This window comes from Oncorhynchus masou, chromosome 29, assembly GCF_036934945.1.
Source record: "Oncorhynchus masou masou isolate Uvic2021 chromosome 29, UVic_Omas_1.1, whole genome shotgun sequence".
Classification (NCBI taxonomy): Eukaryota; Metazoa; Chordata; class Actinopteri; order Salmoniformes; family Salmonidae; genus Oncorhynchus; species Oncorhynchus masou.
The window spans coordinates 44,888,744-44,901,013 of NC_088240.1; the positions used below are offsets into that span (position 1 = coordinate 44,888,744).

General features: G+C 41.7%; 1 protein-coding gene across 1 annotated transcript in view; it reads left to right on the forward strand.

Annotated features, from left to right (window-relative positions):
* The first annotated feature begins 557 nt into the window (after positions 1-557).
* LOC135519899 (collagen alpha-3(VI) chain-like) overlaps positions 558-12,270 on the forward strand; it is a 37,580-nt gene continuing 25,867 nt past the window's right edge. Inside the window, exons 1-16 of the mRNA XM_064945116.1 lie at positions 558-1,156; positions 4,520-5,146; positions 5,356-5,955; positions 6,137-6,748; positions 6,979-7,313; positions 7,494-7,572; positions 7,684-7,829; positions 8,803-8,895; positions 9,072-9,125; positions 9,511-9,582; positions 9,710-9,736; positions 10,562-10,606; positions 10,905-10,958; positions 11,086-11,148; positions 11,415-11,480; positions 11,712-11,765. Coding sequence (XP_064801188.1) covers positions 634-1,156; positions 4,520-5,146; positions 5,356-5,955; positions 6,137-6,748; positions 6,979-7,313; positions 7,494-7,572; positions 7,684-7,829; positions 8,803-8,895; positions 9,072-9,125; positions 9,511-9,582; positions 9,710-9,736; positions 10,562-10,606; positions 10,905-10,958; positions 11,086-11,148; positions 11,415-11,480; positions 11,712-11,765 — 3,450 coding nt within the window. The 5' untranslated portion in view covers positions 558-633. The remainder of the gene's footprint in view (positions 1,157-4,519; positions 5,147-5,355; positions 5,956-6,136; positions 6,749-6,978; positions 7,314-7,493; positions 7,573-7,683; positions 7,830-8,802; positions 8,896-9,071; positions 9,126-9,510; positions 9,583-9,709; positions 9,737-10,561; positions 10,607-10,904; positions 10,959-11,085; positions 11,149-11,414; positions 11,481-11,711; positions 11,766-12,270) is intronic.

The window sequence follows — 12,270 nt, forward strand, 5'->3', positions numbered from 1 at the left end:
GAAGGTCCTTTGACAATGTAGATACACCAGCGTCTGCACTCAAGGAGCTTGGTGTCTTGGTGTTTGGAATTGGAACAAGGAGCTCTGATAGCAGAGAATTACAAAAAATATCCTATGACCCCAGTTATGCTCTTTCCGTGTCTGAATTTACTGACCTCCCCAACGTCCAACAGCAGCTTCTTTCTGCTATGAGCACTGTCATTGTACAGGTCACAACCATGACACCAACAGTAAAACCAACAATTCTAGGTAAGATAAATATGGTTTTGATCAGTTCCATTTTCACTCTTACATCAGGATTTGAGTATTTGATAGCTTTGACATTTTAGGTAGATGCCTCCCGAGGCCTTTCATGTTGGATTTATTTCGTACCTCTGTAGGAATGTTCTCTATGATAGCACTCAGTCCAATGCACACATTGACACTTTCTTTGAATGGTTGTTTGAGATTAGGGAAAGGGATGACTGTCATGTGAAGGAAGCAGCTTTGTTCTGTTTTTCCCTTACCTATGCATCATTTAATAAAACTCTTTTTTCGGAACATTCACATTCTCTAGTTGAGAGTCAGGCTCCCAGGAGGGATGTCGTGTTCTTGCTGGATGGATCTGATGGCACTAGGAGTGGATTCCCAGCAATGCGAGACTTTGTTCAAAGAGTAGTGGAGACACTCGGTGTGGATGAGAACAAAGATCGCGTGGCTGTGGTCCAGTACAGTAGAGATCCAGCCGCCCAATTCTATCTGAACACATACACAACAAAAGGAGAGATTCTCAACACTGTAAGAGGTCTGAGACACAAAGGTGGGAGACCTCTCAACACTGGAGCAGCTCTGCAGTACGTGAGAGACAATGTCTTTACTGCCTCCTCCGGAAGTCGACGCACCGAAGGTGTTCCACAGTTACTGATCCTGCTGAGTGGTGGAAGGTCCTTTGACAATGTTGACACTCCAGCTTCTGCTCTGAAGGAGCTTGGGGTCTTGATCTTTGGAATTGGAACAAGGAGCTCTGATAGCAGAGAATTGCAGAGGATATCACATGATCCCAGTTACGCTCTATCTGTCTCTGACTTCACTGACCTTCCAAACATCCAGCAGCAACTTCTGTCCTCGGTGGAGACAGTTGTTATTGAGGTTACGCCAGAAACAACAACAGATTTAGGTATGTGACGTCACTGTTAATTAACTTCTTATGGGCAGGTGGGACGGTAGCGTTCAACCTGGCCAACATCCGGTGAAATTGCGGTGCGCGAAATCGAGAATTATAAATATTTAACTTTCATAAAATCACAAGCGTGATACATCAAAATAATGCTTAATCTCTTGTTAATCCAGCCGCTGTGTCAGATTTCAAACAGTATCTTCGGCGATAGCACACCATGTGGTTATCTGAGGACAACGCCCCGCATACAAAATGCATGAAAAACATATTTCAACCAGGCAGGTGCGCTACATATTTCAGAAATAGCAATATAATTAATGCCTTACTTCTTTTGTTGGAACTCCAAAAGATCCCAGATACATCACAAATGGTCCTTTTGTTTGATAATATCCTTCTTTTTATCCATAAATACTCAGTTTAGCTGGCTCTCCTCAGTCAATAATCCACCCAGTTTTCCTCCATAAAAATGCATACAAAATGAATCCAAAACGTTACTAATAAACTTTTCCAAACAAGTCAAACAATGTTTATAATCAAAACTTAGATACCCTAATCTGTAAATAAATGATACAATTTATGACGGAGAATCGTTATTGTCTTTACCGGGGATAAATACAAAAGAATGTTCGCTCTTCCACTCGCTTGGAAACACTTCAGCCAAAATTGGAGCCATTGCACTGAGAAAATACTAAAGGCTGATCCGGGAGTACCATGTAGAAGGGGCACAAGTAGTGAGCTAAAGGTGCCAGTGTCCGGCAAGAATGTCTTCAGATCAGGTTTATTGTAGATAACGATTCACCACACCACACCCCTCTGTATTGACAGTAGTCACAGTGGAAATAATCATATATAACAAAAGTGGTTCTACAAGGCATTTCTGGAATGGCAGTAAAGAGGCTAGATGGAATGTACATACACATACTGCACACGGACGTATGAAAGCTAGGGATAGCATATACCGGGTAGGATACAGTAATAACATAATATCTATGCATTGCTATAAACACGATAATGACCAGACAGTAATAACACAGTTAAATGACTAAACACAACAATGTAGTATACAGGTAAATAATGCACACAACAGAGAATGACCAATGATAAGCATAGGCCAGACCTACACCAATCTAATGACATAGAAAGTAGCTGGACTAGCAACTGAAATTTGATTGCAATGTCAAACATGGTATAGTTGCTGCACCACGAGGAAGGCACAGCCTGAATCAGGCTATAAATACAGTGCACATAGCATGAGACTAGACAAAAATTGGAAATGTCCATAAACATAACGATATGCATACACAGAAAATAAGGTATGTATGTGGTTCAGCGCATAAATGAGCTAGCATGACTGGCTTGCACCTAGGCTAGCTTGCTAGAATGGCTTGCACCTAGGCTAGCTTGCTAGAAGTAGCATGATGAAAATGGTAAAGGAATAATGAACCTTATAAACCTAGTAAATGACTCAACTACCTTAGCAACACCCAACGAAGCAATGATCTAAAGGAGCAATGACATGTACAGAACTTACACTTAGATGCAAGCACTAAACACAGGTCAAATGCAATACAGATGAACAGTCCAGCGATTCCATTCACTTCTGACCATGATATTACTCTGACAGCAGGAGCAGAGTTCATTGAGGTGTATGGAGAATGCCGTTCCACAGGGATGCTGGCCCATGTTGACTCCAATGCTTCCCACAGTTGTGTCATGTTGGCTGGATGTCCTTTGGGTGTAGGACCATTCTTGATACACAAAGGAAACTGTTGAGTGTAACCCAGTTGCAGTTCTTTACACAAACCGGTGCACCTGGCACCTACTACCATACCATGTTCAAAGGCACTTAAATATTTTGTGTTGCCCATTCACCCTCTGGGTCCTGTGCTTTGAATGAGTGCAACTTTTCTCCAATGATTAGTAGCGGTACTATACCCCAAAATGACGTCATCGTCAATGTTATATTTTCATTGGCTCGTGAGATTTAAACGATCCTACACGGACTTCCTCATTACTTACCCCAGTATATTTGGTACCAATGTTTTCGTCTTAAGAAGCGGAGAACAAATAACACATTTTCTAAAGATGTATGTGATTGTCTGGATTGGATAGAGCATATACCAAACGAACGGGCTGCTCACTACGCGTTGTTTGTTGTGGTGTAGTTCGTCTGTGTTTGACAGAGGGGGCCAACTCCACAGTGGGAGTTGTATAAAAATTGTGCAATTTGGTGATTTTCCTCCTGTTACTTATAACGTCATAATACAGTTGAACAGCATAAGACAAGTAATCCTTCAGAAACTGTCATGCCCCCTCAATTTGAAACAATATTTGAAACTGATTCAGAAGGTGAAAAGGTCAGTCCATTCACGTTTAAAAATATCAATAGATTTTTTATTTGATACTCGAAAGTTTTGTACAAATAATCATATTTTTTTGATGCATTTGAGCATGTGCTCTGCTAATTGACTACGTCTTACACAAATACTTTATATACCGGTCCAATATATTCTACAGTGTTGCAGTTGTCTGTGGAATAAGTGTTTACTACTCTATCCTTCATGGCCCTCTCCATATTGACTTTTAAACGGGCATAGCAAATATAGCCGAATAATCGCTCTAAGGTGGTCAGCTGAAGATGTTTTACATTTTTGCATGGGAAAATATTAAATCACCAATTACTGCACGTAGTGCCACTTTGTATTGAACAGGATAAGCATCATTTGAGAAAGGCCACCCGGCTCATGGGTGCACCTTTGAAGTATTAGCAGGGGCACAAAAATAATGCTTTAATAGCTAACACACAAGCTCAACCAAACGAAGTGCTGGTACAATACCATTTCTATTTCTTCAAATCCAGTGACACAAGAGACTAAAAACAAAGATTATGTGTGTTTACAGTTTTGATTGATTGATGTTAGCTAGCTGTGGGTTAAGAAGGAAAACTACAAGTTCTCTTACATGGGAGTTTTTCAAAGCAGCACTACAGACAGAGCACAATCGCTACCACCTGACACATGCTCAATTGTTGTATCGTTTGTTGAGATGAACACCCCAACAACATCTATTAGAAACAGTCTTTTGCACTTTCGAGAGTGACCGCTGGGGTGTTATTCATACTGTTGAACTTTTAACTGGGTTTCAGTAGTTTCACCACATGTGATTGTGCAATGCTGTAGTCTAGTTGAATATCATTTTTTTTAAATATTCTGCTGAAATGTTCATTACAAAAATGTATTCTCAATAATAATGATATATTATATTTAGTGTCCTCTATTTCCCTAATGGGTGGGCCACATTTGACATTGCAGCTCAACTTGTGTTGTCAACAAACACATTTGATGTGCCTGTCTTCTCTCACAGTCACCACAACCGTAGTATTCACTGGCGGAGAAAAGAGGGACGTGGTTTTCCTCATTGACGGCACAACAGCGGTGCGCAGCGAGTTCCCCGCCATCCGTGATATGATCGGGAGGGTCGTGGAAAAGCTGGACGTGGGTCTTGATCGGGTGAGGGTGTCAGTGGTGCAGTACAGCGACGGTGCCACGGTGGAGTTCCTCTTGAACGAGCACTCCACCAAAGACGAGGTCCGCCAGGCCACGAGGAAGCTTCAGAGCAGTGGTGGGAACCGTCGGAACACTGGCCGTGCCCTTGAATGGATCTCCAAGAACATCTACCAGAAATCAGCAGGTAGCCGCATTGAGGAGGGAGTTCCTCAGTTCGTCATTCTAGTCACAGGGGGAAAGTCCAACGATGACGTCTCTGGACCGGTTAATCAGCTGAAGACCAACCTGGTTGCCCCTTTAGCCATCGGCACAAAGAATGCCGACCCCAATGAACTGAGGCAGATCGCCCTAAAGCCAGAACTTGCCTACTCCATTAACAACTTCGGGCAGCTTCCAACAGTGGAGCAGCAGCTTATTGCTTCAGTCAACACCATGACCACCACTGACATCTCCGGCAGTTTTGTTCCCTCAGTTTTGGATATTGGTAAGACATACTAGATTATTTAACCCAACGTAATTCTAAATAGTGCTTACCAATCAAAAATATTTTTGAATATGATGGCAATTTATGTTATGTTTTGTATGATATTGGCTCAACTGTTATAATCCCCTTGTTGACTTTTTTAAAGATATTTTGCCAACAAGAAAAGTGAAACACCACCTGCTTTACTTTTCTTATGTCTTACTTCTCAGCTAACCTCAACATGGGGCGGAAAGATATCATCTTTCTCATCGATGGCTCGGACACCACAGGCTCCAATGGCATCGCCCACATCCGTGACTTCATCCTCAACATCGTTCAGCAACTAGATGTGCAACTTGACCAGGTCCGGGTCGCTGTCGTCCAATATTCCGACAAGGTCAAGACCGAGTTCTCTCTCAACACCCACAACAAAAAAACAGCTGTGCTCTCAGCCATCAAAGGACTACGCCAGCAGGGTGGAAGATCATCCGATCTTGCAAACGCCATCGAGTATGTGACCAGGAATGAGCTGAAAGCCTCGGCGGGTGTCCGGCTTGCGCAGGCCTCCCAGCATCTAGTGGTCCTTACCGGCGGAAGGTCCCCCACTGACGTGTCCGTGTACGGCCCTCTGCTTAAAGGCTCCCGGGTTAACTGCATCAGCATCGGGGCTGGTGGAGCAGACTCCAGGCAGCTCAACCAGATTGCCACCAGCTCTGCCGATGTTCTCCAGGTACCCGCTTTCCCCGGCTTGCCTGTCATTGAGGAGAGGTTTATTGCCAGGCTGAACGGAACAATGCCTGATGAGGCACCACCAGATTTTGTCGACCCAAGTAAGTGAAACCACGCAGAAATGCATTCTCACCTTATTCTGTATAAGAAATGTATTGATAAATACAAAATAAAATTGAAATAAATACTATAGATATGATTCAACATGGCACCTCTCTCCTTCCCTCTATCCCTCTCTCTCGCTCTCTCACTCACTCTCTCTGTTCTCTCTCTCTGCATCAGGCCTCCCTAAAGCCAAGGTTGCTGATATTGTATTCTTGGTGGACGGCTCCATCAACCTGGGCAAGGACAACTTCAAGGAGGTGATGGGGTTCATCCAGAACCTCATCGACCTCTTCTTCACTGAGCGTGACAACCTGCAGATTGGCTTGGCGAGCTACACCACCGACGTCACCGACGTGTTCTACCTCAACACCTACAAGAACAAGGACGACATAATCAATGCCATCAGCCGCACCGAGTACAAGGGAGGCCGCAGGATCAATACAGGCACCGCCATCCACCACGTACAGGAGAACCACTTCATCAAAGATAAAGGCAGCAGGAAGGATGAGGGAATCGCCCAGATCCTGATGATCATCACCGGCGGAAGTTCGGCCGACGACAGCAAGACCGCAGCTCTGGCGTTAAAGGCCACCGGCGTGCGCATCTACGCTGTCGGCGTGGGTGACATTGAGGATGAGTTGAACAACCTGGCGAGTGAGGCCTCCACAGTGGCCAGGGCAAGCACGTTTGTGGAGCTCTCTGAGCTCAATGAGCAAATCCTTGAGACATTGGATGACGAGGTGAAGGGGATCAAGCTCTGCACTGGCGTGAGCCAGGAGCCCTCAAAAAGTGAGAACCATTTTAATTTTTCTTCCTTAGTGTTGGTATCAGGGGGACATAATATGGCACATCTATTCCACTTCCTGATGATTGTTTTACTTACATTCACTTTCATATAGAACATTGATTTGAAAAGAAGAAATGACAAAAAAACATCTATATTAAAAGTTGTGTTACAGAGAAGCTCCAAACACCAACAACAAGCCAACCTCACCGTATCTCCTCTCTCTCTCTTTCAGCCTGCAGTCTGGAGGTGTTGGTAGGCTTTGATGTGTCCTCACCAAACATCTTCCAGGCCCAGAGGATCCTGGAGTCCAAGATGGGTGCCATCCTTCAAAGGATCACCAAGATGACGGGCATCAGTTGCTCGTCAGGCCAGATCCCATTGATCCAGGTGGGCATCCTGGCTATGGATGCCGCCTCAGAACCCGTCCACCTGGAGTTCACAGACAACTCCGACATGCTGTTCGAGGCATTCCGAGCACTGCGCACCCGCGGACCCTACATCCTCAACGCCAAGACCATTGCCGCATATGGGTCCAGGTTCAAAAGTCGAGCAGCAGATGCGGTCAAGGTGTGTCTGTTTGTCTCTTTTTATTTTTTACTTAATGTAATTATCTTCATAAACATGTAACTGTGTGAGAGCAGATTTGAAGTCTGCCATTTTAAGTTTGACTTGAGAGTAAAGCAAACAAATTTAAACAAATGCCATTCACGATTAATGAAATTAAATGATTGTTCACCCCCCGCACAGGTTGTGATACATCTGACTGATGGTCTGGATGGCCAGTATAATGAAATGAAGAGACAGGTTGAAGAACTTAAAATTTCAGGTGAGGAGAATTATTATGTCTGGATAATAAGCGGTTGAAACTGCATTAACTGAGAAACATCCTGGAGAAAGGGAATAGAATCTGTGTCTTATGTGTGTTGTGCCATGCTAGGTGTGAACAGCTTTATCCTGGTGGGTCTGGAGCGGGTACCCAGGTTTGAGGAGGCCGTGCTCCTGGAGTTTGGCCGCGGCTTCAGGTACACCAGACCCCTCAGAGTTAATGTCATGGACTTGGACTACGAGCTTCTGGAGGAACTGGTGAGTGGTGTCTAGGGTTGCAAAGCTACATGTTACCAGAATCTTCTGTAATTAACAGGTAATCTATGGCAATCTATGACACATTTTGTAATTTATACTTGAATAACTTTTAAAAATGTATTCATATATAATATTACCTGTTTTACATCTGTGTCCAAATAATACATTTGTTTCTGGTGGATAGACCATATGGTTCAAGAGAAAATAGCCTTATTAATGAAAAAAGCATCTAATCCAAAATCGAATGAAAAACTCTTCCAACTATTGTCTTTTTCACACTGCCATCAGTTTTGCCCCAACAAAGACCTATTGACATGGTATTATAAATTAAAGTGATTAAAGAAAAATATAAAGGATATTTCATGCTGATTCCCTCATATTAAACACCATTGGTATTCATTAAGTTGATGGTTTATATTTAGGATAATGTTTTACAGCATTGTCATTCTCTTCTTATTTTAAAATAATGGTAATAATTTTTTTGTTGATTTTTAAAATATATTTTACATGTGATAAGGCCACACTGAGGGCCAAAGATAATGACAGACACTTGTGATAAAATGAAGTAACCAAAAATGCCACTAGATGTATTTGATAAAATTCTATATCCTTGAAAGTGACCAAAAATCTGGTAGTTTACTGGTAAAATTTCAACCCTAGTGTTTGCAACCCTAGTGGTGTTACAGTCACTCACTACTGAAATGTTACCTGTTTTTGTACTTGTACCTATACTGTACCATACAGCCTCAACTGCCATGTAACCCAACTTTGCCACACAAACGCTTTGAGGAAAGAAAGGACAAAGCTATAGTATGACCACATTGAACATCTTAAAGGAAGATAATTTAAGTCCCAGTCAAGTCACAGAGATGCACATTTTGATTGAGTGGATAATCAACCAATTATCTTGGCTGTACACAATTGTTTTTGTTCCCGTCTTCAATTCCAACTTTGTAAACTTTGCAATTTGCAGGACAACATTGCTGAGAGGGAGTGTTGCGCGGTGCCATGCAAATGCACCGGCAGAAGGGGAGACAGAGGAGCAGTCGGACTTGGAGGACTGAAGGTTACTAATGTTCTTTATTATTATTACTTGAACTTAAGTATGCTAATATTAAGTGTATAAATGAAAAAATGGCTAGGAAAATGTTTCTGTAGACGATGAAAGGCCTTGTGCTTTACTATTGTGATGAGTTAGATATACAGTGTAGATTTATGCATAATATACTTCTTATCTTGCAGGGTGGTCCAGGCGGAGCAGGTGGAGCAGGACATCCCGGAGATGAGGGTGGATCCGTAAGTCAGATTTATGTTCATACTTTATCTGAAACCTTATTAATAACCCCACAAATACATGTTCAGCTTTCTTTCTCTCTTCTTTAGTAAGACTGTGCCCTCAGTCCACACTATACACCTGCTCTGAAGTTTAATAGTAATAATTCCAGATGCTCAAAGTGCAATCAAATCAAATTTTATTTGTTGCGTGCACAGGATACAACAGGCGTAAAACAGTACAGTGAAATGCTTCCTTACAAGCTCTTCCGCAACGATGCAGAGAATACTAGGTCACAAATGTGTAGGATGATGCACGGCAACCATCATCAATCTCAATGTTATTCGATACAGCGTACGTACGCTATGTTTTGTTACATGAAATCTCTTACTTCTCGTCCTGTGACAGGGAGACAGAGGTCCTCCTGGTGTCAACGGAACTCAAGGTTTCCAGGGATGTCCTGGACAGAGGGGCATCAAGGTAAGTACCCATTTAGCACCACTGTATCAATCATCAGGTTAATTGATGTGAAACCATAATGGAATGTAGTAGTTTTTCTGCATAAAATATTTAACAATAGATGTCTCTTTTTCTCTCTCTTGATCAGGGTGGTCGTGGGTACTCTGGAGAAAAGGTGAGTTTTTGAAATTGAGAAATTGCCTTCAGGAAGTATTCACACCCCTTGTCTTAAAAATAAATATAACAAATAAAACACTAATATATCTTGATTAAATAAGTATTCAATTACATGTTAGAATCATTTTTGGCAGTGATTACAGTCTTTCTGGGTAAGTCTCTAAGAGTTTTGCCACCTGGATTGTATAATATTTGCACCTTATTCTTTTTTATTATTCTTCAAGCTCTGTCAAGTTGGTTGTTGATCGATGCTATACAGACATTTCATGTCTTGCCATAGATTGGCAAGCCGATTTAAGTCAAATTTGTAACTAGGCCACTCAGGAACTTTCAATGTCATATTGGTAAGCAACTCCAGTGTATATTTGACCTTGTGTGTTTGATCATTGTCCTGCTGAAAGGTGAATTTGTCTCCCCGTGTCTGTTGGAAAGCAGACTGAACCAGGTTTTCCTCTACTGAGGGACCTTGCAGATAATTGTATATGTTGGGTACATAGATGAGGTAGTCAGTTATTGCACACAGAGTTAGTACATGTAACTTATTATGTGACTTGAGCACATAATAAGTTAAGCACATTTTTACTCCCGAACGTATTTATGCTTGCAATAACACATGGGTTGAAAACTAATAAAATGTTAATGTAATCTATTTTAAATTCTTGACGTAAAACAACAAAATGTTGAAGTCAAGGCATGTGAATACTTTCTGAAGGCACTGTATATTCAAATGATAATCGATACAGTATATTGATCACATAATACTGATGATTGTTTGAATGTTAATGATGAGTATCAACCCCCAACAACTCTTGTCTTCTATCAGGGTGAATTTGGAGATATTGGCCTGGATGGCATCAATGGAGAAGAGGTAAGAAAAACATAACTTTAAGATATTTTAAACTATGGCATGGACTGTCCTACCGAACTTCAAGGGAACAGTTACAGCTTTTAAAATCTTGGTCCCATGCCAGAAGGGCTTTTGAAATCCATTCTATAATCCACCATCTTACATAGCACAATGTACTGTAAATCCAACTTTGAGTGCTTTTGCTTGAAGTTGTTCCCACAAATCAGACCCACAGTAGTAGAGACTAATATGATGACTTATGATTAACGTTTAGACCACACTGTAATGTGTGGCTGACTGATTTATTGCCTTCCACTAGGGCAAGAGTGGAGTCGCTGGACCCCCAGGAGACAGAGGAAACCCTGGGAGAAGGGTGAGTCCTCGTATGGTCATTGCAACCTGACAAATATAATGTTTTGATACTTTTCCATGCATTCATTAATTTTCATGATTCTGATATGGTTATCACTCACAGATACTTCTGTGTTCTTTGTGTTCAGGGACCCAAAGGAACTAAAGGACATGCAGGAGACATTGGGGATACCGGAATCCGAGGAGATCCTGTGAGTATCCTCTGACCACTTTATTCCAGATCAGAGCTTGTTTTCTTTATGTAATGATTAAATTCAGGGCCAGGGATGGGTAAATTGATCCTGGTTCGATCATCATTTGGTATTACCTTATAATGATATCATGACAAGTAATGATTGGGATTCTTATGGTAAATATAACAGAGAAACAAACCAAACTAGTCAGCCAAGTATTTCTACCACATCATTAAGAGCCAAACGGATTCTGAATCTGATTCCATTTGCTTTATGTTTCCTAGGGAACCACAGGGCGAGATAACAACGTGGCTGGACCTAAAGGAGACCCAGGCGATGTCGGCCCAGTGGTAATGTCTTCCTGACTCTCTTCCTCTCACCAAGCTATAATGTGAACTGCTTTGGAGATTACAGTGTTTTGTATAGGAAATTAACTATCCAGTATCCAGGTATTCTTGATATTTGGAGTGCTTTTTTGCCATTGCACAGTGAGTACGAGTGAGCATGTTCATCACTCATTTCCTGTTTAAATAGTAACTTAAATAGTTTCTCTCACTGATGGACTTTGTCTTGAATCGTAGGGAGAGCCAGGGGACGATGGTAAGATGGGAGGCCCCGGTGAACCAGGCAGGACGGTAGGACCACTCTCTCTCCTCTTCTCTTTTACTAAAAGCTCTTGTCTGATATTTGGCTTAATGTTTAATAAAACACAATAGTTGGGTCGTTCCACCAATTTGGTGCCTTTTGAGTGTAACTTGGTAAAAAAACAAACATTTGATTTCACCTCATTTTGAATATTTTGTCATAAAGAACACATTTTAATAAAATTGAAGTTCTATCTCAAGAGGTAAAATAAATAAATGGCTATAGTAAGTGCCTATTAAGGGACAAATAAAGTAACAGGGTTGACTGTAACAGGGTTAACCGTCACAGGGTTGACAATTTATTCTTAAATCAGCCATGAATCCCCTTGTGACATTGGGAATGGATGCTTGTTGTGTGCAACAGGGAGTGGCAAACGCAAGCTTCACAAAATAATAACATTATTCAAACATTTCTAGCCCGCCAATATATGTGACCGACCGGCTCGATTCGGTCTTCTGTAGGAGAATTTGATTATTATTCTTTTTTTACGTTGGA